Source organism: Moschus berezovskii, chromosome 7, assembly GCF_049115385.1.
Source record: "Moschus berezovskii isolate FMDL1 chromosome 7, NW_MosBer_1.0, whole genome shotgun sequence".
NCBI lineage: Eukaryota > Metazoa > Chordata > Mammalia > Artiodactyla > Moschidae > Moschus > Moschus berezovskii.
The window spans coordinates 76614807-76642633 of record NC_142466.1 but is presented as its reverse complement, the minus strand read 5'-3'; the positions used below and the strand labels follow the sequence as shown (position 1 = coordinate 76642633).

Below are 27827 nucleotides of genomic sequence, written 5' to 3'. Positions count from 1 at the left end.
AAGAGGTGGGGGAGAAAAGGCAAAAAAGCACATACAAGAAGATGGTAAGAGTCATATCCCTAAACGTCTGGTACCACATCTAGTTACAAAGGCGTCAGTGCCGCAGGAATGCAAATGCAGACCCCACTATTTGCCTTTTGGTTGGGCTATCTAGAAAAAGATTGAATCTTGGACCTATAAAGTACTAATACTGTGCTTTTACAGAATAAGAGCCTGTGACCCAATGAGGTCAATAATTTGTTTGTAGTCCTGCCGGTAGGCAGCAAAAAGGCCAGGGTTAAGACACCAAGATTCCAAATACAAAGCTCTCTTTCTCAACAGAATATTGACTAGTGGTTCCCGAAGAGCAATGAAACCACTTTCCAAAAGCCAACAGCCACCAGTAGGCACACTGGGTATCCTGACTCGTTTGTAAAAAAAGTCTGCATTTTTGCTAATGGTCTGCTTACAAGCTCTATCCTAAACTGATACCATAAGCTCAACTTTAAGTCTAAGACATGGGCTTGTTATATGAGACATGACAAAGATATAGTGATGGTTGTAGTTCATGGCCAAGGTGGTTCTTTCATGAATCTTACTGGTTTTGTACAGAACTGTGATGAGGAAGGGGCTGTTTTCCCTCAGTTATCCTTGACAGCAGTACCCATCTCAGACCCCAGTACACCAGAGTAAAGAGGAGAGTTTGGTGTTGCTTTCTGACTTCCTTGTTAATTTGGAGAGAGAACGCCAAAAGGCTTTCTAGAGATGAAAAAGGAGAATTTTATAATGTCAGGTAAAGTATGGCATTTTAGAGGGCAATACCTCTGGGCTATTTGGTGGCTCTAAAACTCAGTATTAGTGTCATGAACACTATAGAAAAGTCCTACAAATATTAATAGTCCACTGTTTCTGGTTTTGGTATGGAGATCTATAGGCAAAGAGAGCAGGTGTGCAAGAAACAAAAAGAGGAGGAAAGCAAAAAAAAAAAAAAAAGATGGCTATTCTGACAGCTAGAAATCAATAACTGAAGGTAACTTTAAAATTTCATTTATATGGAAATTCACAAACCCTTCTAAATGACTCATGGGTCAAAGATGAAATCTTAATGGAAATAAAATGCAAAAAGCTGAATGATAATGAAAGATGCTATATATCATAGCTTGTGGATTCTGGAGACCTGTTTCAAAACAATGTGAAAACTTAGTGCTACTCTACCACTTAAAAATGGCTGAGATGGTTAAGTTTTATGTGTTTTTTTACATTGATTAAAAAAAAAACCAACAACATTTATGAAATAATACACCTAGAGAGACATTTACAGTTTTAAATGACGGTATTAGGAAAGAGCTTGAAAAGTGAAATGGCAACCACAGAACAGATTCAAGTAAAAGGTATGAAGATAGAGATTAAGACCAGAAATGAATGAAATAGAAAACACAGATAAAACAGAAATAATAAAAAGAAAAAGGATTCTTTTGTGTGCTGTGAGGCAGACTAATCAACTAACAAATCTCTTGTTAAGACATCTAGAAAAATGAAAGAAAGCACTAATAATCAGTATTAAAAATGAAAAGGAGACATGACCAAATATACTTCAGAGATTAAAAAGGCAATGAGAAAACATATTAACATTATGCTAATACTTGTGAAAACTTAAAGATAAAAAATCCTAAGAACGGTTTAAGAACATAAACACTTTAACATAAAGAGTTTATAAACTTATGTTGGTTCTTCTATTTAAAAATCCCAGGAATCCAAGAGACTGAATAAAAAGCTGTATCAGTAGAAAATCTACAGATAAAACACTATTTTCTGCAGTGCTATCCAATCTAGTCTCTCTCAGGGACTAGCCCTCAACCAGAAGCTGATCAATCAGTGGGTGAAGGACTCACCTTTGCCTCTTGTTCGTTGAAACTATTAGTGCTAAACATCTGGGCCACAGCCTCAAACGCCGCTGTGAGCGGCAGCATGAACTGCTCATACTGGTCTTCATCCTCTCCTGTAAGGAAAATAACCTGGGCTGTGACCCCAATACAAAACGTGCAAGGTTGTGGTATGTGTGAAAAGTAAGTTGGTATAAAGGAAGTACAGACCCAGGGATAATTCAGAGCAGTCTCTTGATTATCCCAGTAGGTACCAGTAGTAATTTCAGAATAAAATTATGTACAGAGATAATTTTTTAAAGTAGGAAAATCATCACAGCAGAAATCACCTAACCTAGGAATGCCCCAATGTTTTTAATACTGAGGTTCAATATCAAAGATTCTGATGAGAAATGACCGAGCCTGGTGTATGAGAACTAGATGAGACCTGAACCTGAATTAGGCGCACGTGGAGGAGTTTTTTATTACCCCCCCTCCCTTTTTAAGTAATCCTTCATAAACATAGAAGGTTTTACCTTGTAAGTTTAGCAGGATTAAACCCAAACAGCTAAACATTATGATACTATTAAGCTTCAGGTTGTAAGTTGAGCCCAAACTGCTAATATCACAACCAGAGCCAGAAAGATACATAAGCTCTCCTGGTTTGTCCATGCCAGGGAATTGGGTTCTGAGCAACGCTGGCCGTCTCAGGTGGGCTGCACCTCAATGTGGCAGGAGGGATTATCTGGCCAATGAGATGCATTTAGGAATCTCAATTCCCTTATCTTATAGATGAGAATTATGAATAGAATTTTAAAATCTATCAGATGAAAACTTCAGACACATACTGTAATTCTCTTCCAGTTACAGGGATCATGATAGCACAATCTGTTCTTGGTGAAATCAAACTGTAATTTCAGATATTTCTGAAACAATATAAAAGACTTCTCCCAACATTTAGTTTTCTATCCTCGCGTAAAAATTGAGAACAATGTCAAATTACTTCACTACCCACTAGGATTTATTGTAGTACCTAAATCCACCATGAGGAGACGCCCAAGTGCTGTGTAGAAGGTAGTTCGACACCGCATGTCTGTCAGGTTGGACTGATTGTTAATACCCAAAAATGAAAAGTGCTCGCTCTATTGAAAAAAAGAAAACAAGTTACAAAGATAAAAACACAGGGTCAGAGGCAGAATGCAACCCAGCAATTTTAGAATTACTGAACCCTTTCAAGCTAATGGCCATATCATCATTCCTTAATGGTATTTTAGAGGAGTATTAAAAAAAATTTTAAACTGTTATTGTTACCTACAACTAAGTTATTTATTAAGAGTAACAGTCGGTGACGTCACCGTAACTCAGATTATATGGATCCCAAAGAGCAGCTCTGATGACAGCAAGCATCATTTGGCAGTGTGAAGGCGGTGTGAGGGACTGAGCACCAAGGAGCTCAGTGTGAACATGTCCGCTGCTGAGAGCATGTCGTGGGGGAGGCGGCTGGAGAGCAGGACCAGGAAAGGGGCTCAACCACTCACCGTGTGATTGTTCAGCATGAACTGTACCGCACTCAGCTTCACTAGCTTCCTTACACTACTGTATGTAAGGACAAAGGAAGAGGGTCAAGGAAAGTGTGATGCAAAGTAAGAACCTCTGCTGCAGAACGGGCACTTTCTAGGTGACAGCAGTTTCTTCCTTTACTATGAATCCCATGCCCAGATAGCCTATTTGTCTTAACCATTTGAATATGACACTGCCAAATGGGGGAAAAAGGTATTCTCTTCTAAACAGCATTTTAACTGATAGATGAAAGAATACCCATCTCAAAGTCTGTGTTAAGAAAACAGCTAAAACCCAGCAGTTTTCCTCAAGAATCATGATATCCTAGAGTAGTTTTTCTCAACAGGGCTTCTGAAAGCAAATTAAGCCCTAAAGCCGGTGTACGGCATCCACTGTAGGTGTGAATAAACCTCTTTTCTATGCATTTAGAATGAGACTAGCTCTGTATGAGAAAAGTCACCCAAATCATTTTTATAGGTAGGGTTTACTTCTCTTGTAGACCCCTGGTGTGATAAGCTGTTTTGGAGCAATTCAACCTTTACAGCCGACTGAATCCAAGTCAAGAGAGTGTGTAGCCACTACTTTTATTGCAAAGTTTATGATCAGGCTGCTTCTACCTATAAGCTGACAGAAAAATCCAGATGGACTTTACTGCCACCTATGCTAAAACCTTGGCTTCAAAGAATGTGTACCTGTCAGAAAGACCTGTTGGGGATTTCTAGATCTCAGAGATAGCCAGGAATAAATCTTTGGGAAACTATTTCAGAGAAGCTTGGTGGGCTACAGTCCATGAGGTCACAAAAGAGTATGACACAACTAAGCGACTTAAGAACAATAGACGATTAGTTTGTTGGCTGGCTCATTTTTAAAGTCTGGAGTTAGTCCTGGATTGTATGTGGCTATTGCCTTTGGTTTTGAGGAGAAAGGAAAATACTTAAGTATGTGTTGTGTGCTAAATTGCTTCAGTTACTCTTTGCACTCCTATGGACTGTAGTCTGCCAGGCTTCTCTGTTCATGGGATTCTCCAGGCAAGAATACTGGAGTGTGTTGCCAGGCCCTCCTCCAGGGGATCTTCCCAACCCAGGGATCAAACCTGCATTTCTAGTGTCTCCTCTATCAGTAGGCGGGTTCTTTACCACTAGTACCACCTGGGAAGCCCACACTTAGGTATCAGTTCAGTTCAGTTCAGTCGCTCAGTCGTGTCTGACTCTCCGCGACCCCATGAATCACAGCACGCCAGGCCTCCCTGTCCATCACCAACTCCCGGAGTTCACTCAAACTCACGTCCACAGAGTCGGTGATGCCATCCAGCCATCTCATTCTCTGTCGTCCCCTTCTCCTCCCGCCCCCAATCTTTCCCAGCATCAGAGTCTTTTCCAGTGAGTCAACTCGTCGCATGAGGTGGCCATGAGGCAGTTTCAGCCTTAGCATCAGTCCCTCCAATGAACACATAAAGCTAAATTAAGGTAGAAATGGAAAAGGCCCTGATTTCTCAGACTGTGTAACACCATGGTCCCTGTTTCAACCAGAAACCAGATTAGAAAAGGATATCCAATGGAGAGGTCATTGAGAAGCTGTAGTGTCTTGGAGGTGATTGGTTCACAACGGCCCCAGTACTTCAGGTTGGTGATGCTGGAGGACAAAAAGAAAAGAAAAAGCAGGAGACACTTTTGATATGCCTGGTGTTCTGGAGAGTTGGGAGAAGAAGAAAATCATCCATCACGAGTCACCACACACCTGCATCACCAATTCACAGACATCACAACCACAAAAAATGGGTATAAAATCTCCGTACTTACATTTGGTTGACTAGAAAAATTATCCTTCAGATAATCTTCACTACTTGGTTCCAAAGCTACACTGGCCCATACCCAGGCCCTTGGAATTCTGGGGCACTCCAGGGCTGATTTCTGCAGCAAGGGCAAGAGATTTCTGCGGCAGTGATAACATGCAGACGTATGTAATTCTGCACCTGCACCATCCACTGTCAGCTGCAGAATTCTAGTAGCCCTTGCTTCTGGATTCTTGGCTGGCAGAGTCCTTTAGACCCCCTTTGCTTTTTTCATCTTAAGTGATTAACCAGCTCACAGATATGAGTGTTTAGGTCTAGGATGGTTGGAGGGAGGCAAAATGGCGCACTGCACACAGCCCTGGGTGATATATTTATTTCGCTACTACTGTGTGCGTTGATCAATTGAGCTCCTAAAACGGGGAAATGTAAACAAAGCGGTATAACTTTTAAAAAAAAAGAAAAGAACCAAAAAGGGCCAATCAGGAGTTCCAACTCTGAAGACAATTCAAATAACAGCACTTGATTTTTGCGATTCAAGACTCTGAAAGGGTGTGATGGTTCCTGAGAGGCGTAAGCCCATTTCAATTAGAGTGGGCTCCCCTACTGGGGGCACGCCTAGTGGCAACCAGTATCAGAAAACGAAAGCCGGCTGGGGGCCTCTGGGCAGGAGGGTGACCTGGCGAGAGGCTGCGGAGGAAGGTCTGTTTTGCTAATGTCATAACAGGTTCCCCCCTGACAGGTTCCCCATGATTCCAGAGGCTGCCGATGAGATTCCGCACGGACAAAATGAAATCCTTGCCTGTTCAAGCCTGGAATGCTCTGGGGCCGGGCCATATCTCTAAGCACAGCTTGTCACACACTCAAATGCACAAGTTTCTGACGCAAACGATCAATGCTGGAATACCAAGGCACTGGCAGCACAATGCCAAGATCACAGTTCACAGTTGCAACAGGCCTGCAAGGGGCTCCTGCTGAGGGCGAGCCAGAACACTTACATTTTTCCTATGAAGACACTGAGGACCATGGTCTCGTCATTCAGGCCCAGAACCTCTGAGAGTCGGCGGTACAGCTGGTGGTGTGTTTGGGGAAGAGAAAGTAACCAGAAAATACAGATAAGAAAAACCATATCCCAGTACTGTTTCTGTCCTCATGCAGGAGGTGAAAACCATAAGAATGTGAACAACAATGCTGGGGAAGTCTTTACTGACGGAATGAGCTCGTTTCTGAGTACTACTGAATACTAGGTAGATGTAATCTTCAACCCTAAAACGATAAAAAGACTGTCAAAACCTTCTGCTGTTTTAACATCCAATTCATGTACATAAGGACTAAGAACTGCCAATTTAGGGGAGACCAATGATGTTGTGACTGGTCATTTATTAAGCACGTGAAGTCCATGAAGACTGAATGGGAAGCAGAGAGGAGAATCTAGCTGACTTCTGCTCTTTCAGGGGTCTCTGAGGAGTCTCCCGAAATTCCACAGACCAAGCAGAACTATTTGGATTATTCTGATACTGGAGACTGTATCTAAACTGTTAGCAGCCATTTCTTTTACTCAGAAACTCCACAAGCAGACGTGAGCACTTAATGGAGCCAACTCAGACTCTGTTACCTTAGAGGATTTCTGCACCTGGTCCCCAATGTAGATCTTACGAAACTGTTCAAAAAAGCTCAGCATGGCCAATTCTAGTTTCTCGTTACCCGCCTGAGCCAAGCGAGAGTCTGTTAGGTTCATCAGCTGGAGCACCCTGGAGGAGGAAAAGCAACGTTTCTCTCAACAGCAGGATATCCTGGTCACCACAGAAAACCAACCTCCCCGAAAACAGGCACACGCCCCCTCCCCTCACCCATCATCCTACTGGAAAGGCCTTCTCTGCAGGCTCTAAGCTCCACTAGGGAACAAAATTCTCCCCTTCTGAGTCTCAGGAACCACAGCTGAGGAATATGAATGACTAGATATTTAAAACTTCCAGACCCCTGAGATTCCATAGATGGAGGCAGAACTCCTAACTGCTTAAAAATAGTGGGAAAAAATACTAGTACTAGGGTAATGGTCATCCCTGAAACTTCCGTGAGAACTCAAGTACAGCAATTTTATTTTCTTAACCCCAGTTCCACAGCTATAAAATGAGGGAGACAGGACTAAGCCAGTGGCTCTCAATCTTTTTTCTCATGAAGCCACAAAAGGAGACACATGAAAGATGATGCCCACAGGCAGGGAACACTTCCAGGGACCAAGAGCTGATATGCTACCTGTGACTTCATTCCTTTCACCTGCACCCATTCCCTCAAAAGAAAGCATATTGGAATGCAAGTGAGTGGATGCTGGATGAGTAAGAATGATGTTATTACAAGTGAGTCATCTGACATTTTGATAATGTGAAAATAGGTAACTATTGAACATTTTGTGACATCATGAGTACACTGGACTCAGTCACTGTTCTGGAACACTCAGGTTGAGAACCAGTATACAAGAAATTGTCTAAACTCAATTTATATTACGAGACACACAGTATTACGCAAGGCTACAGAATCAGAAAGGTACTGGATTTCATCCTTATTAAATCTCTGTTTAATTAGGGCAGATGAGCATCTGAAAAATACGGTGGGGGTGGAAAGAGACAAATGGGGGTTTTCAGAATAAGAATAAAAATTATGGACTGAAATGTCTAGGGACCAATAAATTCTAAGGCGTTATGTTAAAATGTCTAAGGAGAGCATCTGAAACTTTAGAACCCTTCAGGGTAGCAGTTCCTTGCAAGGTCACGAACCACATTCATAAAAATTGTTGTTATTTAGTTGCTCAGTCGTGTCCAACTCTTTATCAACCCCATGGACTATAGCCCGCCAGGATCCCGTGTCCATGGGATTTCCCAGGCAAGAATACTGGAGTGGCTTGCCACTTCCTCCTCCAGGGTATCCTCTCCCAAGGATCGAACCCAAGTCTTGGGAGGTGGATTCTCTACTCATCAGTCACCTGGAAAGCCCTTCATAAAAATACTAAAACATTATTTGCCCTTTCACTCGCATTCTCACAGGAGGGTACAGCGGGATTTTTCCAGAGGCTATAAGCCGTGTGATATCACTACAGTCTGAATGCAGAAGAGAGGAGAATCCAGCTGACTTTTACTGTGCCAGACATTAAAACAAAGCTACTCTTCTCCTTCATTTCTTCTGAAAAAAATAGTTATTAAGAACAATATTATATATATTAACATGAAATTGGCATATTATTTTTTAATTTTTAAATATTTAAAAAACGTAAAACGTCTCAGTTCTACTTCCTAATATGATAAATATTGATAGATATACCTCACATGAACAAGTTCTTTGAGGACCTCTATACTTTTTAAGATGGTAAACAGTCCTGAAGAAAAAGGTCTGAGAATCTCTGCTGCAGAGGTTTAAAAAGATCTTAAAAAATCCTGCCTTTTTATTTCAATGGTAAGTAGACTTTCAGAAATCACTAAATGCTCATTTACAGGTTTTTAGTAAGATGAGAATCACACAGATACAAAATAACTTGAAATCCTGTAGACGGAAAAGAGTATGTCAAGACATCTGAAAGGCTGTAGAAATTTTGTAATTCATCTTTAGGGATATTTGAAGACCCCCAGTTTCCTATTAGACTTCCTATTAGACTATTAGGCAAGGCAAAAGCAGTCCACATTTCATTAACTCTGAGATATTGCACTTAAACAGAACTAAAAGCTACTCTCCACTCTGTACCCTACTTATACTCTTAATTCTATATCCACAATTTATTTCCTTGCTGAATTACTGCAGACTTTTTTTAGTAAAGATTGTAGGCATGGCTATTGCTTTATTTATAAAAACTTTGGAATTTGGACCTGTAACAGTTTTTCATTTTCACGGGCAATCAGCTTCATAAAATTATACTTTGTAAATGTGAAAAAAAGCACCAACAGAAGCATGTCAAATTCCCATGGTCTCAGGACCCAAAAGTGGGTGGGAGGGTTAGATCAGTGAAATGGGATGCCTCTGTGGGAGCACTTACCGACAGACAAGTTCGCCGTCCATAGCATCCTGCTCATCAGTGCTGGCAAAAGAGACCCGGCCACCAATCACTGCACCAATGATGTAAACCAGCCACGTCAGCCTTCCTGCAACAGGAAGAAGCCCCATCAGTGTCACCTCCAGTCATCACTGCGAGAAGAAATTCCTCACTGTGAGGTTCATTTCTTCCTGTGAACTCCCTTAATCTTAAGAAACTGGAAAGGCCCTGAAGTCAGACTGTTCCTTCAGAGAACAGCTACTCCTCTGCTCTAGTAAGGGTGATACCAAGGGCGAAACTCATTACATAACCAAGGCTCCCCTATCAGACAGGGTCATTAGTTTTAGAATGCAGTACTTCCTTAAATACATCCACTACAAACATGACTTCAGTTGCTCTTCCCTAGTTCCCCATGGCATTTATTATCAAATATTCTTGTTTATATGAAGCTAACTGAGGATGGAAGAAGTTTTCTGAAGGCGGGGAGGTGAAAGGGAGGTGACAACCAGTGAAAGAGTGCTGACGGCAGTCGGGTGTCCCCTTACCTTCCTGCACTGCGATGTCCATGGGGCTGGCGCTGGCACTCTGGAGCAGCTCCTGGTAGGACTGGGCAGACTGGTCAAACAACTGCACGAGCAGCGCACACGTCTTCTCGTATTCACAGCGCCCGATGGTAGACAGCTGGTCCAATTGCTGCTGGACCAGACCCGTATCCTCCAGGGGATCTTCCAGTCCATCTCTACTCCCAACAGAAGAAGGAAGGAGCCCTCTTAAAATATGTTGCTGGCTTCCCTGTCACAGCAGCTCTCCTCCTCCATTCTGCCACCATGTGCCGTTGTAGAGGCCAATATCCCAACACAACTTTTTACCAAGGAAGGAAGGTAAGATCAGGCTGAAGAGAGGGGTCTCACCCAAGCATCAAGTCTCCTGAAGTATCTTTCAATCCCTAGTCCCGTTAACATTTCTCTGCGTGATTTTCCCAGTCCTATGTTTTTCAACCCTGAAAGCTCCCAGCTCTCAGCCTCTCATTTGTTCCTGACTATAGTAAACTCTGAGACTACAAGTAGCCTATCCCTGCTGTGAGGCCACTTGTTCTGTGATCAGATGGGTTTTGGAATTCAGAAATCTTCAGATTTTAGGGAGGTACTGTATGCTTCTACATATAACATGAACCCTCCATGGGCTGTGGCGTGTCATATACAATATTCCTGCAGCAAAATATATAAATATCACAAATAGTCACACTAAATAAAAAATTTTAAAAACACTACTATGTGTATGTGCTAAGTCGCTTCAATTGTGTCTGACTCTTGTGCAACCCCATGGACTGTAGGCTGCCAGGCTTCTCTGTCCATGGGATTTTCCCAGCAAGAATACTAAAGTGGGTTGCTATGCTCTCTTCCAGGGGATCTTCCCGACCCAGGGAGTGAGCTGCGGATTCTTTACCACTAGCGCCTGCTGAGATTAAGTGGTCTCATATCAGCACATGTCAAGTTTTGCCATCAAATGAGTTTTGTGTCAAACTTATGAGAAAATTAAAGATTCACATCTTAAGTTTCAGAACTGCAGACATGGCACTGTGGATCTATACCATGTCTTGTCGTATCCACTGGTTTCCTAGACTTAAAAATCTTACCATATTATAAGCTGTCTACTGTTAAATGGTTATACAACAATCCAGCAGCATCACTGCCACTACAATGGGCAGCTCAGAGCTGTGTTTTAACCACAGTCCACACTAGGCCAGGACACAGTAATTTAATCCCCATTATAATCCGGCCCAAGAGCACACAGCTATTAGCTGAGGAACCGGGCCCACAGCCCATACGTGTCCCCACTCCCCAACATGGCCTGCCTGAAACCTGCTGAGTCCTTAGGAATAAAAACGATGCCACTAAGAGAACACTGCTTTCCAGCAGGCTTTACCAATACGCAGATTCTGAAATGATTCAAGTCCTACACAACTGAGACTATAATTATTATGACAAATTTACTTGATTTGAGCAAATTATGAATGCAACTTAAAAATGGAAAAACAACCAGACCTTCAGAGTTCAGGTAAATTCTCCTGAGAAACAGCCAATGAAAAAATAAATAAGAAAGGTCTCTACACCAAGAAAAACTGTATTTTATATAGGTCATTTCTGAAAGGGTCTGACATTCCTTTACGATAGAGTTCTGGTCCAGTTGGCAGTCAAGAAGACAGAACCCATGTGTCAGGGTAATGCAATCAGTGGCCAGCTGACTGGGATTCTTATATCTTCAAGTAAGCTCTGGATAGCATGGTTTATTTATCTACTTATTTCTTGAGAAGTTCACATTAAGCACCTATATGTTACATAACTGTTGTCAACTACAGCTTAGAAATGCTTCTCTCATCTTGAATGAAAATCAGTGGCAAGGACAAATGTTATACTGATACGCTTTGTATTCCAAGATGCTGCTATGGTGGGTGAAGAAAGGAAATACATGAATAGGATATTAAAGAGAAAAAGGCTCTTCTTTCAGACATTATGCTCTCATCAGCTGTTGTGCTGACAGGAAAAAATACCCATTCTGGTCTTAGCTCCAGTAAGATTCATATCAAGGATGTGTCTACCAAACTGGGTGTCGGGTCCCTGGCAAGTCTGACACCAGGCCATGTGTAGGGAAAAAGGGAAGCTGCCCATTTCCTTACCTGAGTATGATGTGCACAGATTCCAGACGGGATGTGATGTAGGCTTTGGTGACCTCAGGAGTATACGTCTCCAGCATGTGGGGCTCGGTGGCTTTCACATATGGCACGGAGGCTGCCAGCCGCTGCCAGAGGCTCAGGAGATAGTGCACGCTATTTGGGGCAAATTCCCAATGCTAAAGAAAACCAAGAGAGTAGGCCTCTGTTACCACCATATCTCCTAGAGGTCTAATCTTAAATTTAGTATCTCTTAAGACGCTCTGATGTGACCTCCTAGAGGTCCCAGAAGCATTAAACCACAGATGCTCTAAAAGGAAGGAAGAGGAGAAAGAATCGTGGCTGGATGGACACAGCAAAGTCTATTACAGGGATCCAGTAGAATCAGATGTTAGCTCTCATTTGTGTACATAGTACATTAGTCTCAAGCCACTTGACATAAAGAATAAAGGCTTTTCTTTAAAAAAAAAAAAAAAAAAGGATAAACTTTGATGGGCTTTGTTCTACGTACAGCAACCAGTCTAATATGTTTACTGGTATTTCACAGACTAATCGTCCAGTGAGAAGAGCTGTCCTGAGCTGGCTGAGTAAGCAGCTCTCAGACATTAGTATGCAAGATAGTCTCATAGGAAGCATGTTAGAAATAGAGGTGCCAAGGCTCCCCTCTAGATCGAGTGAACCAGAAATGATGGGAATAGGACCCAAGCACCTGCATTTCTCATCAAGCTCTCTGGATGATTTTGATGCAAGCCATCACTTTAGAGAACCACTGCCTACACACGGCTAACACTCTTCTGCCTGTTTTTTAGGGAGACTATGAAGGAATTCTCCCAGCCTTGAATCTAAGTATTATTCTTACAATTCCATCATGTTCTCCTAACCACACTCTTTGTAATGCCACAAGGTTAAATAAAACCAACAAGCAAGAGAGGAGATTCCAATGTTTAGGAAGAAAGAGACAAGCAATCCATGACAAACCTGTAGGCTGGTCACCGTGAAGTTAGCTATCAATCGGATGACTTCAGGGTAGTTTTCCACCTTCACTAATTCTCCCAGTTGATAGTTACTCTTCAAGCGGGCCAGTAGTCTGCAAAACTCATGGTAATTGTTTGGGTCTGACAAACTCTGGTGATAGCACAGGGAGGAAAAGAAAATGTAAAACATGACTCACTAAACTGCTTCCCAAAGGACATCTGGGATGGCATGGGGGATGGGGAGGCGGTGGGAAATGTGCTTTAACTTCTGAGATGCTGTCCATCATTCTGAATGACACATTTGTATGATTAAAAAACAATTTTTTAAAAAGTCACTTTTAAAGGGGACTATTACATCTACTGGGCTTCCCTTGTAGCTCAGTCAGTAAAGAATCTGCCTGCAGTGCAGAAGACCCAGGTTCGATCCCTGGGTTGGGAAGATCCCCTAGAGAAGGAAATGGCAACCCACTCCAGTATCTTTGCCTGGAAAATCTCATGGACAGAGGAGCCTGGTGGGCTGCAGTCCACGCGGGCACAAAGAGTCAGGCATGACTCAGTGACTAGCACACATTACATCTATTGTCTCATCTGTTCACAATAATCATGTTGGAAGATGGGGTTATTGGCCTCAGTTGGCAGAGTCTGAAACAGAAGCCCAGAAGGACCATACTACTTGCTAGGGCTGCAATGTTGATTAATGGCAGAAAGGGGCACAATTTCAGATTTAACAGGCCTGTTTGCTTCCCACTGATCGAATGAAAAGTAATGAAATTTTCATTTTCACAGCTGTCCAATTTATCATTAAGCACAACTAGAATGGCAAAGTTACACAAATATTTCATGTATTTTATTATACCACTATCATGACAACAAACTCACTGTTTGTTGTGTCTTGCTATCTACTTATATCAGACACTTCTGTTTGCACATTACACCAGTGCATTTGTTTCCTTACACATGTTCTCCTGCATTAGGGAAGGGGCACGGGTTTTGTTCTGCTTGTCACTACATCTCTGGCCCGTGGTAGGTGACTCCATACAATTTGCTGATTAAAAAACTGAATTTTTAAAAAGGAAAGAATTGAGTACAGTTATGCTTTTTTAACTTTTTTTTTTGGCCACACCACATGGCACAAGGGATCTTAGTTCCCCGACCCTGGATCAAACTTATGCTCTCTGCAGTGTAGGCATGCAGTCTTAACCACTGGACTGCCACGGGAGTCCCAGAACTGAGTATATTTAAAAGTGAACGGGTCTTATTTATGATATTTCCTAGTGTGGAGAAGTGATACTTAAAAAAGGAGGGGTTAGCTGAATCTTTCGGACTGAAAAAGACAAGAAGGACAACTGAGTTATGGAATGAATAATATGTGAATGAGAAATATCTCCCTTCCCAGCTAAAAGTAGCTCTATTCACTTAGGTAAATAATTTACATTCAAAATCATGGAAACAGAAACCAAAAAAACACAAAATGACTAGCTCTCTCCTTATTTTCCTTCAAAGTGATCCCTTCCAATAATTTCGACATTCCTGAATCTAGGGAATACAAGCTCCTTTTCTGGGTAACTGTTAAAAATCTATGTACAGACATTCACTTAAATCTTCTGAAGGATAACAGATTGAACTGTTTCTAGGGTTTTTGCTATGTGTGACCTCTAGATTGAGCTTTTGCATTATAACAGAGAGGTATATACTAATCATACACGCTTATACACGCATACACATAAAATATAAGTAAATTCTCAAAAATCATACCTGTGGGTTTTCCAGTATTCGTTTAACACCATCAACAAGGTGAGAGAGAAACTTGGCCCTCTCTGCATTGTTGAATAGGGATCTTCTAACTGAGGCAATTTGTACTAAGCAGGATAATACCTAGAGCAGGGCACAACCAAAACACAAATGAGCAAAAAAGATGGTAAAGCTCTTTTCATTACTCTATCCTTTGCTATAAATATTCTTCTCTGTTCTGTCACCCTCTGCTATCATTATAATGATATTAAAAAAAAAAGATCAAGGAGGGCGTAATTGAGGATATCTGAAACAGCTTTATTAAAAGAAAAATAAGGGCATTACACTCACAGTGAGCATAGCAGCTAGTTAAAACCACAGTTTGGAAATTCATATAGGTATTATTTCTCAATCACCCCTACGGCTTCTTGATGTTTAAGATACATATGTAAACTTGAAATACCAAGCAACTGACAGTAAACAATGCTTGAGACATAGGTTCTTTTTTTTTTTCTGTTTTATTAAGGCCTTTTGGCTAATCAGGCTTTGCTATGTAGTGCTATCATGAAATAACCAAGTCAGCTGTGCTCGGAAGAAAACAGGTTTTACAATGAAAACATTTTCCCCTTTCCCCATTGCGCTAGAAATTTACATTCTGTTCGTCCCTCTTGATTTATTTTCTGCCCTTCTCCTCCCTACTTGCAGAAGTAAATGTAATGATACAAGCAACACAAATTCATGTTTCTGCTAAAGTGAAAGCCCGCACTGATTTGGAAAAGTGACATACAGGAAAGTAGTCTAAGCAGAAGCACTGTGCAAAACACCCACTGATGTTCCTTTACGTTCTTTGTACATTTTGTACAACATTTTACACCAACAATCTGAAGTATCAGACCACTGACTTTTTAGGACCCAAATGAATTTTGGGATTTGAGGTTAATTACTGCTTTAAAGGAGAAATGCAGCATTCCCAAGAGCTTTCAAATTTTACTAAGGACAAGTATGCAAATCTGCCTTTCCAATACAGCTTCCATTGATCACTTATGTAACACAGGCCTGAGGGATTTTCAGAAATCTCAGTCTTGACAAACCTTCCACTGGACCATATAAGGTGAATTCCCCACACTCTAGCCTGTGGCAATTCGAGGTACAGTACAAAGTCAGACACAAAGGGGACCAAAAGAACCTGACACCTGCAGCTATTTGTCATTAGACAGGAACAGTTTAAAAGAAATCAAGACTCTACGGTGAGAACCTTTAACTGACAAGCTCTATCTCAACAGGCTAGATAACTAACCCTAGTATTTCTAGGAAGAAACTTTATTTCCATGATTTTGTACAACACAATGAACATAAGGCTCATTCGCCACTGCTACATCCCAGAAACAGAAACTGTAGTCCTGACTCACCAGAGGTGAAAATGAAGGAGGGATGGAATGATAGAGGTCAAAAAACAGCTGCAGAGTTGAAGAATCTAAGAACGCTGAAAGAGAAAAGAGCACATTACTGAATCGTCTGCACACTGGGGCCCGTGCACTCCCGTGCTCTACAGTCATTGGGGAGCGTTATCTTCCTGCTTTCTTATCTTACAGAATGTTTATTTCCTTTGAAAGTGACAAACTAGTGGGGGCTTTTTGTTTTCCTTTTTTTTTTTTTAAAGCATTAGTTTTTAGTTCCTTTAAGAAATGGATTCATCTCATCTTTTCTGATTCTCAAACAACACAAGACAAGCAGGACTCTTCACAGCAAGAATTTTTATCTTTTAGGAACACAATACCAAGCACATGCACAGGTTCTTTGTTTTTAAAGCTAGAAATTCTCTCAAGTGAGTAAGAGAGCAGAAGACTCTAGGTGAGAAAGGTCAAACTCACACCCATCAGAAACCAGGTAACCAAGAGTTTGTCCCAGCTGATGGATCCTCCCAAGTGCAGCTCCCTAACTTTATAAATACCCACATCACCTCCCCAAGTTTTCTCTAAGAGCAAGGAGGGGACGTGCCAGGGGATCCTGAGCCCACTCTGCCAACTCCAGGTAGAGGGGAGCAGCAGCCTGGTGCAAGGGTGTGGCCATGTTACCTGATCTCCAGCTGGTGGGGATCTGTACCGTGCACAGGTCATCTGAGGACTCGTCGGTGGAAGTGCCGATGAAATCAAAGTTTAGGCAGTTATGAGTGAGCTTGAGCAGTTGCATCAGCAAGCCATGCTGACTTTCATCATTCAAGTTCAGATTCTTTCCAGAAGCCTGTAAAAATGACCACATAATGAGCCCCAAACAGTCACTCCTCTCTTCCAAGCTTTCTACCAGACTTACAAGGAGGCTGCTGAACCAGAAAAGGAGGGCGAGACTTCAGCACCGTCGAGTGGTCGTTCTCTGCCAGGAGATGCAGCACTCCTATTACCTTTAAAGTCCTTCCATCACCATGAAACTCCTAGCTCCTTATTTACTATTAAAACATGTTTCATGTTCATAAAAACATGAAGCTAGTATTTAAAGAAACTCCCTCTTTGACATTTACTCTTTACATGCTGCAGACATTGTGGACGCAGATAATTCTGAAGCAGTATGGGATGAATGGTTACTTCATTTGCGTGTTAGATCCTTTTTATTTATTCATCAGCAGTGTACTTGCCTACAGCTCAATAATGGCCCAGAGCTATGGTGACTATGAGACTCAAGTTTCTACCAGTTGTGACCTCAGGGACTGGCTGGTCCGTTTCTGATAGCATCGGTATCAGAAGAGGATTCAATCCTGTTTTCTCACAAGCTTTTTCCCCCTCTAGAGGGTACAACAGTTTTTACAAGGCTGCTTGCCCAAACTGAGGACTTTTGGGGAATTCTGAAGTAAAACTAGGTAGCCAAAGGAAAAGATGGACATCATTAACTGGGACAAAAGAAAAATCCAAACTTGCTTCTCATATTACAATTGAGACACACTGGAAAATGAGAACAAGAACAATAAACAAAAATCCCAAATGAACACAAAGTTAGAGGGTAATTCCTCTATATGCAATTCTATATTGGCTTTCTATATGGACAAAACATCTAAACATAGCTATAAATGTGTACAATTTACAGCTTAACATTTCTTCCTCAGTTCAAGTCTATCAATAAATGAATTGAAATACCAACTTTCTATTTTAAAACAGTTAATTTCCTTCGGTGATACTGTCTACCCCTTCAGGTTATGAAATCTAAATGGATGTTAAAAATTCAAAATCTGCTTTTCCTTACAGATGTTGCTTGTTTATTTGCTGCCTATAACTCAGCAGGGGACAGGGGAGCCAGCCTAGTTTTAATGTGCTAACAATGTAGTCTAAGCCTGTGTTCAGAGCACTGAGAATCAAACACCATAAAAGGAAGATGCTTTAACTCCATATAGGAAGATCTTATGTGGATATTAAAAAGACCAAATAACAAAAACCTCAAGCTTCGTGGCCAACTAGTTTCTTTAAAATAAGAACATGGCATAAGTGTTCACTTTTGGCTTGTTACCTAGGGGAACAGATGTGAAATCAGGAAATAATTCTTTCTCTCAGACTGGAAGGTTATCAACAGCTCAGACATATGTATTACGTGAGAGATGATAATTAAAGAGATGCATAAACTTTCACGGGTCAGTGAAGAGCTGATATCGAACCAGTTCCCACTTACTCTGGTTCTTTCAGAAGGAACCAGGAAGCAGGTACCAACATACAATCTCACCTGTTTTAGTAAATTGCACGAAAGCGTGAAGATATCGAATAATGATGAATCTCGGAAAGAAGAGGCTATTTTTCTGTGCTTGGTTAGAGGATGGGTGGTGTCTGCCTGTGCAGAAAAAAAAAAAACCAACACAAGATTTAGAATTAACTGCAAAGAAAACGTTTTTCATGTAGACTTCAAATAAAGTAGAAGGATTTTTCAATAAGACCAACAAAAATAACAAAATACATTTTAAACATTTAAGTTACTGTTAAACTCTATTTAGTGAGAGAATGAGGATGACGATAAGCGGCTAATAACTACGCAGGATATCATATCTCTACCATTTACAGAGGGGAGATAGGAAGAAAGTAGTGTCTCCACGGCAAAGTTTCCATTTCCTCTGCACTTAGGGAGGTAATATTTAACAAACTGTTGGAAGACTTTGTTAATAATTATTATCATGCTCTTTTGAGGCTGAGTCTCAAAAACAGACAGTCTCAAGGCTTGGATTTTGCTAAATAATTCAGTGAGAGCTGAAGTTACTACAGCCATGAACTTAAGATAAGTGGCAATAGCCTGTAATACTCTCTCTCTTTTCTCACCTATTTCAACATGTAGTCTATTCCACAGAAGTGAGGACTTCAATTAAGGGGCTGTACTGGTCTCTCACTCCTCTGTCCTTGTCTTTTCAGTCTTATTTTAAAGGTTTCACGGTCAGGGATTAAATCTCTTATTTCTTTAGTATGTCCTCTACAGCTGACACATAGTACGTACTCAATAAGAGCGATAAAGGAATTTCAAGGTTGCCAACAGCATTTAGTCCAACCACTTACTGTAAGCTTAAATCACTTCTATATACTGATCAACTCATGCAGGAGAGAGTTCATTTTCCTTTTGGCACATTATGGAACCCCCATCCCCCAATTTTATTTCTAAGTTCAAACTGGAATGATAACAGAAATATGCTTTTTAATTTAAATCTAAAGCAAAAAAAAAAAAAAGCCAATATTAAATCCAGTTGCACAGAGTTCAAAATATTCTGATTTTAGCCTCAGTGTCACTGTGTTACAAATGTCTTAGATAAAAAGGTATTGCTAGATTATATACCAGATGCCATATACAATCTGTTACACAAATCATAATCCAGAGACTAATTACATATTAAGTACATCACACACATTTCTATTGCTTTCTTAAGAAAGATAAATACAAAATTTTTAAAAGATTCTAAAATACCAACACTGATGGATTTTGTGCAGCCAAGCTTCCAATGAAGAGCATTAACCCCACAATCTGTACATAATTAATGTATGCTCTCTTATTACAAGGGTGTGTGTTTGTGTGTGTGTTCAATCATGTCCGACTCTTTGCGACCCCATGGACTGTAGCCTGCCAGGCTCCTCTGTCCATGGAATTTTCCAGGCAAGAATACTGGAGTGGGTTGCCATTTCCTATTCCGGTTACTACAAGGACAGGAGTGGTTAAATAATAAGCAAGTTAAGAGCATAGGCTCTGCAATAAGCCTATGTGGGTCTGAATTCATATACTGTTTGTTGCCTGGTAACTGTGATACCATAGGCAAATTATTTAATCTTTATGTGCCTTAGTTTCCTTATCTAGAAAATAGTATAACCAGAGTCTCTATCTCATAGGACTACTGTGAGAATAAAATTAATATAAGTGCTTAGAACGTGCCTGCCACATAGAAATCACTCAAAAGTATAAATTATTATTTTAATAATTACCAATCATAGTGGGGATTGCATGTGACAGAGAACACAATATGGACTCCAGATTTTAATAGGCTCTAAGCTAGTGTATTTAAAATACCAACTCACAGTTAAATTTCTCAGGGTTAATTAAAATGTCTGCATAAGTATGAGCAATAGCAACAGTGATGCCAATGTAATTAATAGCTGACAGATGAAGGGTGAGCTGTTACAATTAATTCAGGCCTGTTCAATAATTATAACATTTTGGCTGGATACAAAAGTAAATGACTAAAAAATATTATAGCCAGAGCAAAAGAAAGCCACTGGTGTTTCCTCTGTAGTAATCTGTGACACTGATGACTATTTAAAAAAAGTATTTGGTATTTAGTGGAATGTTTTGTGCATTTTGAAAAGATTATCAGCAAAATCTTTAATAAAGGCACATGAGAACTAATTTCTGAATGATTATAAACACATTAACTTATATAGCAGAAAGAGCACACCCATGATGCTGGTTTCCTAAGTTCTGACTTAGGATCATTGAGCTCTTCTCTAACATTGAACATTAATACCACAGGAAAGCTGAGATGAGAGAAAAAATATTCTGGAGATGGAAGGGCATCCAGACTGCACTCACAGAGGAAAACCCCATGGAACTATTTTGTTTCAAAAGGGCATTAATCACTTACCGCAAAAGCACACAACTGCCAAAAAAGATCATCCCACACACAGGCAGAAAACACCAATACTAAGTAAAAATATGGCACTTACTTCAATGAGGAAGGCTGTAGCACTTACTTGATTAATTTCATTGGTTAGCTGCGATAAAATCGTGACACCTATGATGCAGTATTCAACACTATCCTGGTTGAAAAAAAAAAGGTAAGGCAGAAAGAGTTGGCCTGTGCAGCTTGATTTCAGTATCTGGAATGCAGTCATACTTAAACTGCCTAGACAAGGTATGAGAAATTGGTATTTTAAAACTGCTGCTTTGCAGGACACAAAATCTAACTGATATACAAGAGGACTGCTAAATCTGACTGCATCAAAATTGAAACCTTTTGTATGTTAATATCTACAAGCTTTACACTATACATATGGTAGGAGGAGAAATTAGCAAATCACATCTGAGATAAAAGACAAATGAAATGTGTAAGATAATTTATATGAAAGGCTATATACAAAAAAGGGCAAAGAACTGATTAAAAAAATGTACATAAGATATCAATAGGAAGTTGACAAAAAGCAAAAAATAAGTAATAAATAAGCATATGAAAATTTGTTTGTCTCATTCATAACTCAAATGCTGAGCTACCAATTCTTTCTACCTATGAAACTGGAAAAATAAGAAAGCTGTGCTCACAGGGTGGAGGTAGAGGTAAACAGACATATTAACTGTTGGAGGGAATAACTTTTTGAGGGTAATTTGGAAATATCCATGTAAACCCAAAATACACAGTCTTCTCACTGAATAATTCAAAGGCTAGGAATTCATACTATAAACACGCTTAGCTCAAAGTATAAACACACACACACACAAGGAATATTCACCAAAGTATTTATTTACCATTCAAGATATAGATACTAACTAAATACTCACCTGGAAGAGTTAAATGAATTGTAGTGTTTTAAACTGGAATAGTATGTAAGCAATAGAAAAAATGAAGTAGGGTTTGTGCTGACATGTAAACACGTAAAACCAAGACATTAAGAATTAAAAAGATAAGGAAGAAAATGTACCAAACAACTCCATTTGCAGATCAATATCTAAGTAAACATATATTGCTTCACTTCATTCTATTTCATCGAATATATACATCATACCTGTAAAAACCTTGTGACATCTGTGATTGCATTTCTGAAGACATAGTCATCCTTCTGACAGTCAAACCAGCCCAACTTTGTGATCCTGGCATATAACTGGATAAGTGCTTGCGTCACAAAAGTGGCCAGCTTTGGCCGAGTGGCAAGGTAGTTGAGCACATAGTTCCCTATAAAACAGAAATAGTCTACATTGGCGATGGCTCCGCCAGGGAAGGGTGTGCGTCGTTAAATGTCTAAGAAGTGGTAAATCTAGACTCTTTACCCTAAACTTCCTTAATTATTCACACTACTGAGAAACAGGACTTTAAATTTAAGATTCACTAAACTTTCCAACTCAGAATTGTATACGAATCACAACAAAGAACCTGAAGCAAGGGAGCCTTGAATCTACCTCTTGACGGTTAAATAGCAAGGTTGGCACAGGATTCAAAATCTTCAGCAATGTTTTTCTTAGTTACCAGTGACGGTGAAGACCAGGTAAAACAAACTTTCTGAAAACAAAACAGTTAACTTGGGCTTTATCTAGGAGCAATTATATTGGGCCCTCTTCACTTTTAAGCCCAATTCCGGAAAGAAACTATATTCTAGATATCCTGTATGCCTAGCAATTTCAGAACATTATCAAACAAGCAACATAAATGTAACTATTACTAGAACATCATTAAACAACCTAATTTAAGAGAGAAAAGACAACTTTCTACTCACGAATATCTATCCGTTGTTCCAATGGTAGAGGGTTATTTGTGCGCGATACAAGCTTTGTAAGGCATGTAGCTGCCAGTAACTGGGAGTAAGATGACTGTGAAAAGAGAGGGGGAAAGGGCTTAGGATTCAATTTTATTAAGTTAGTCAGTCAAAGTTTTTAACTTGGAGATCTGAGTTCAGATTTAAGAAAATTAATCAGCTTTGCTACATTTGATCCTCTAGATTTTTAAGGGTCTCATACTAAGGAAAAATGAGCCCATTCATCATCTGTGCTCATTAAGCTGACTGACTTCAGTCATGAATAAAGGGCAGGATAAAGTGAATGCCTGATCAAACTGAATCTAATACAAGTATCTGTATCATTTTGAGGGGGCAGAAGTTAGAGGAGATCTTTACAGAAAGATATTAAGCTCTTTAGAAGACAAATCTCTTCTTTCATTTAAATCAAGAAATCTCCTCCAATAGCCTGGTTATAACAATGTCTGAAAAAGTTTCACCTCATAATATTCCTATAGTATAGCATTAGAAAGAAAAAAACAAAAAGACACGTAGGCGTAGTATTAGAAGGAACCACCACCTTATGCTGTGTGGTTAATCCCCAAATTGTATCTTCCCATCAGTACCACTATCAATCAGCTACTGCTTTGGGGAATGGATATGCTAGTTTTAGTAGTAAATTCATAACAGTTATTTATGAGAAATAAAAAACTATGCCCTAAGCAAAGGAATAGCATTACCATAGTCTCAAGTGTAGATTTTAATGAATTTTAACCTTATGGAGAATCAGAGTATTCAATCTGATCATAATGTATGAGAAGGAGCCACGCGCAGATCGAATTCCTCTGTGCAGCTGTGTTACATATAACATCACATAACAGGGACAGACTCAGAATCACCAAAATAATTTAATCAAGGGTCGAACATAATTTTCCACGAAACTGTAAGTCCTTAGGGCAGTAGGCTATCCATAGGCATTACATCATACCATCAATTATAAAAATAACTTAAGCTTATGAAAAAAATCTATAAAAGTGACTTTGGAGGGCATGGGAGGAAGGTTCAAGAGGGAGGAGATATCTGTATACATATAGCTGATTTATGTTGTATAGCAGAAAGTAACACAACATTGTAAAGCAATGATATTCCACTTAAAAAAAAGTAAAATGTATGTCAATGGCTTCCGCACCAAAAAAAAAAAAAAGTGACTCTGGCATGTGATTTTTTATTCAACGCTTGAACACTGTTTAAACTGATTAAAGCAGGTGTGTCAGATCACTAATGATGCAAGCGGCTACAACAACTGTAGAACACAGTGTATAACTGTAAACTATATAATATGAAAATGGTTTCTGAATATGACTCCAATACATCTGCTAAACCGTTAAGAAGTCGATAGGGATTAAAGAGGGAGAATCCACTATAATTAAGTCTCTCAGTATTGCACCAACCCCGTTTTATTCCAGCCTGTTGACTATCAGTGCGAGGAACTGCAGGTAACAGCGTCACAAATGATGCCGTGGGGCTGCAGAGGCAGTCAGATGAGAGTTAGCTGTGAACCTCCCACAGTACAAATCTAAGCTGTTCAATACTAGAACCAAGTGATGGAAAAGAAATATAAAAATACTATATGTGAAAACAGAACAGAGCACAACCCAATCTCTGACCAGGATGCTTTAACCTCCAGACACCTGGGGAAAGAGTCAACTTCTTTAGCTTCTAAGGATATCACTTAGCCAACTGTAGTCTGTTCTATTTACTGCATAAATTCTCTAACACTATTAATCCAAATTTAAAAATGAAGCCATTGAGAATTCTATACTCTCAAAAAATTAATGGCTTTCCTCCTTTTCACACTTCCTTCCCGTCTCTGGCAGAGTGCTGGCTGCTGGTCTAGCTGGGATTCTAAACTCTCCTGATGCCCTTTCATGATACCCTACATGGATGCTTGTCCTTCCTAAGACCTCCGTCCTGCCAAAAATATTAACTTAATCAAATCATGTCTCATGAAAGCATTATTTTGATCACCGCATGCCATTTTTAAGCCGGAAGAGGTACTAATTTCATTTTAAACATTCTAACTTCCTGTCATTTCCATTGTGAAGGAAAATTTCCCCCCTGCATATCTAAGACAAAAAGTAGCAGCTGTGGTACAGGGGAGGAAAATAGGGATCTTAGAAGGTGACATGAATTTTGTGGATAATAGAGGCCATTTATATATAGTTCTGTCTTCTTTGTAAAAGGTGTGAAGTGATACCTAAGTATAAAAAACAGAAAAGGAGTCCCAAAAGTTTGATTCAAGAATAAAAATTATAGGACAAAAATATACGCTCAGTGAGATTTTCCTGATGACTCTGAAGGCCTTTTTTGCTAGTGTGGCAGGGCTGGTTTGTTTTAAAAGTGAAAATTAAGAAGGCAGAGGTACCTAGAAGAATCAAGGAACAGAGGTTATCCCAATCCATCCCTAAACTTAGAACCAGAATGTATCTTCCTAAACCTGTTCCCCTTTATAGGATTTTTCAAATCTTACGTACACTTCCTCTTTCGAGGAGTAGCTGGCACTTGCTCAGGCAATCAGGGCTGTTGGTGAATTCAACCAAGGCTTTCTCTGCCTGAAGTCGAGTGGTCGTATCTGTTGTTTCATATAGCTGTTTGCACAGATTCTCTAGTTGGGCCAGGCTCTGGAAAAGATCAGTCAAAAAAGAAATCAGTACAGTCTACTACATACATAAGTTGACTACATACATACTGTGCTTGAAATTACTAGATGAAGATAAATAATAATCAATGAAGAGAGACTTGCTTCTCAATGTGGAGGAGAATCTGGGTGACCTTTATCTAAAAATAACCACTTATTTTAGCCCTCTTCATTAGATGCTTTAGAAGGCAAAATGATAGAATGCCTAAAATCTATACACTTTTTCAGTTATTTGCTTAAAGTTCAGACACAAACGATACATTTTTTCCTTGCAAATACCTATCCTAAGCTTTTCTAAAATGTTTTCAAAGAAAAATGCAGAATTTACTTGCTCAGCCATCAGTTTCAAGATTATGATTACTAAAGTCATCACTGTAAAATTAAGCACATAAACACACAGTGTAGCATCACACAATAGGTTGAAATATTCTCCTTTTGCCTGTAGGTATCAGCTTACAATTACATGTACACGCAAAGATGGCCAACCTCTAAGTTTCAGAATGCAAGTACGCACCTTCCTCCCCGGGTCCCTCATGTCTAAAGTTCAGCAGACTCTCTTCTGTTGCACTTTAAACTCTTGCTTTGGTTCCAAATTTAAAGCACAGGGTCAAAATAAATTCAACCTGAGCATGTGCTTAGGCAGAGATAAGACATGGGAAACGCCCCCAAATAAACCCTACTTTCCAAATCTTGAACCAGTTCCAGGGAGGCAGGAAGGGGATGGGTGTGTGCTTTGGTCAAAACCCCGAAGGGATACAAATCCACTTCCACTTTGTGTGGTGTTTAAAAGCAAAGAGGAAAGGAGTGAGTAAGAGTTCACGTAACTATCACCTTTCACTGACTGGAGAGGAGGGCAAACACCTGGTTAGTTTTTAAAGGACCAGTTTGGACTTTAAGAAGAAATTTTGAACTTATCTTCTACAGCAGCAAGCAAGATCTGGTTTAAATAGTTTGAGGGATGCTACTACTATTAGAAATGACAATTCTGACAAGAACCAAAATAATAATTAGGTAAACCAACCTGTGTAAATAGCTTAAAATATATCACAGAGCCAGTCTGCCCAAGGCTTTTCATTATCACTTTATTTCACTAAGCTGGGACTTTATAAATATCAGCTTTTCTACTAAGCAGGAAAGCCCTGGGGGCAGGATACCTATTTTACTCAAAATAAATTTCAAACATTAACCTAAAGGAAACAAGAAAGACAGATGCTGACACTTGGATTATCAGTCTCACTTCTGAAAGCCCTCCAAAGAATAAAAACAACCACCTCCACTGCAGAACAAAATAAACAAACCACTCTTCAAAACATCTTGGGACTCTGATTAGGCTCATGTTTAATCTGTTCCTCTCTGACTTGCAGGGGTCCCACTTAATACCTTCCTCAATTTGAAAGCAAAGAGAAAACTACTCACAAAGCCAGATCTCAAGTGATGAAAGGTCTATTGAGTGAAATCTGATTTTTTCATATAGCTTATAAACAAACACAAGGAATAGAGGATAAGGTCAATTAATCACATATACTCCCTAAGACATGTGTGCAAGTCAGTGTTATGTCTGCCTCTACTGGCCAAACTCCCAATCAATCAGTTTAATTATAAATCCCCACATTCCTAAGCAAGAGATTAAATCTCCTTCAGGAGGTTTTTGTTTCAACCCAGCAGACTGGGTTCCACCTCCACCCTGCCTGTGAAATGATTAACTAAAAGGGGAACAAATTATTTAAAAAATAATTAACACAGAAGACATCCAACGGTGGTATGAGGTTTCAGTAAGCAGCAGCCGCCTCATAACCTCCATAACAACCACTCACTACAAGCTTCCCAATATCCCGAACAGAACTCCCTAAACGGTCAGGCTGCTTAAGGTATCAAGACTTTCCTTGAAGTCTGATCAGTCAGTTCCAGGAGCAACCCCCCACCCTGGTGCCACTCTTATTTACATTTATTACAACAATCTGTCACAGGTAGTTAAGTTCCTTACTGCTAAAAACCTACATGCAGGTTATGGTGGGCTTTTTGGTTGTTGCTTTGTTTTGATCTGTTTTAATGTAGTAGACAAAAACACACTGCAGGGTAAGTCTGGTAATGAGTTCTCAGCTCAGGAAACAAGACAGTGAAAAAAAAAAAAAAAAAAACCAACAACAAAAAAAACCCAACACCAAAAGAGTAATTTGACCATTTACACAAACATTTAGAAGAACAAAAGCTTTATGTCTTTGTTTCCAGAAGAACAAATGGGAAACAATCTTGTTTCCCCAAACAATTAGTGGAAACCTCTAAAAACCACAGGGTGAACAGTCATTTTCTTTGGGTTGCCCATCGAAGGAAAGTGGAAATCAAACATTTACATTTATGTTCTCTGGGATCCTAATGTTTTGCAAGCAAATCTAACAGATCATTTTGAACCACCTCTCTGGGGGATCCAGAATAAAACCATTTATCCTACAATTGTTTGATGAGCCATTAACACCAGTTATTTCACACTCAGCACCACTGTATCTCGCCCCCTGGCGCAGTTCCTTCTCCCATTCAACCCGTTCTTATTAAGGACATCTATCACACGAAGCCGGTTCAGTCACGAAGAGACTCCAGAGAAGCAAGTCTATTTTCTATTCCTGAG

General features: G+C 39.9%; 1 protein-coding gene across 2 annotated transcripts in view; it reads right to left on the bottom strand.

Moving 5' to 3' along the window:
• XPO7 (exportin 7) overlaps positions 1 to 25754 on the bottom strand; it is a 36090-nt gene extending 10336 nt beyond the window's left edge. The window contains exons 1-19 of one of the 2 annotated variants that reach the window (XM_088838005.1): positions 25719 to 25754; positions 25041 to 25187; positions 22510 to 22603; positions 21805 to 21971; positions 20752 to 20844; positions 18287 to 18391; positions 16660 to 16825; positions 15994 to 16067; positions 14609 to 14728; positions 12858 to 13004; positions 11886 to 12058; positions 9754 to 9947; positions 9212 to 9317; positions 6806 to 6941; positions 6189 to 6262; positions 4953 to 5033; positions 3380 to 3443; positions 2875 to 2983; positions 1872 to 1978 (exon numbers count right to left, since the gene is read on the bottom strand). In XM_088838005.1, coding sequence (XP_088694131.1) covers positions 1872 to 1978; positions 2875 to 2983; positions 3380 to 3443; positions 4953 to 5033; positions 6189 to 6262; positions 6806 to 6941; positions 9212 to 9317; positions 9754 to 9947; positions 11886 to 12058; positions 12858 to 13004; positions 14609 to 14728; positions 15994 to 16067; positions 16660 to 16825; positions 18287 to 18391; positions 20752 to 20844; positions 21805 to 21971; positions 22510 to 22603; positions 25041 to 25187; positions 25719 to 25739 — 2178 coding nt within the window. In that variant the 5' untranslated portion in view covers positions 25740 to 25754. The remainder of the gene's footprint in view (positions 1 to 1871; positions 1979 to 2874; positions 2984 to 3379; positions 3444 to 4952; positions 5034 to 6188; positions 6263 to 6805; positions 6942 to 9211; positions 9318 to 9753; positions 9948 to 11885; positions 12059 to 12857; positions 13005 to 14608; positions 14729 to 15993; positions 16068 to 16659; positions 16826 to 18286; positions 18392 to 20751; positions 20845 to 21804; positions 21972 to 22509; positions 22604 to 25040; positions 25188 to 25718) is intronic. The other variant, XM_088838006.1, reaches the window with a different exon arrangement.
• Between the last annotated feature and the right edge of the window lie 2073 nt (positions 25755 to 27827).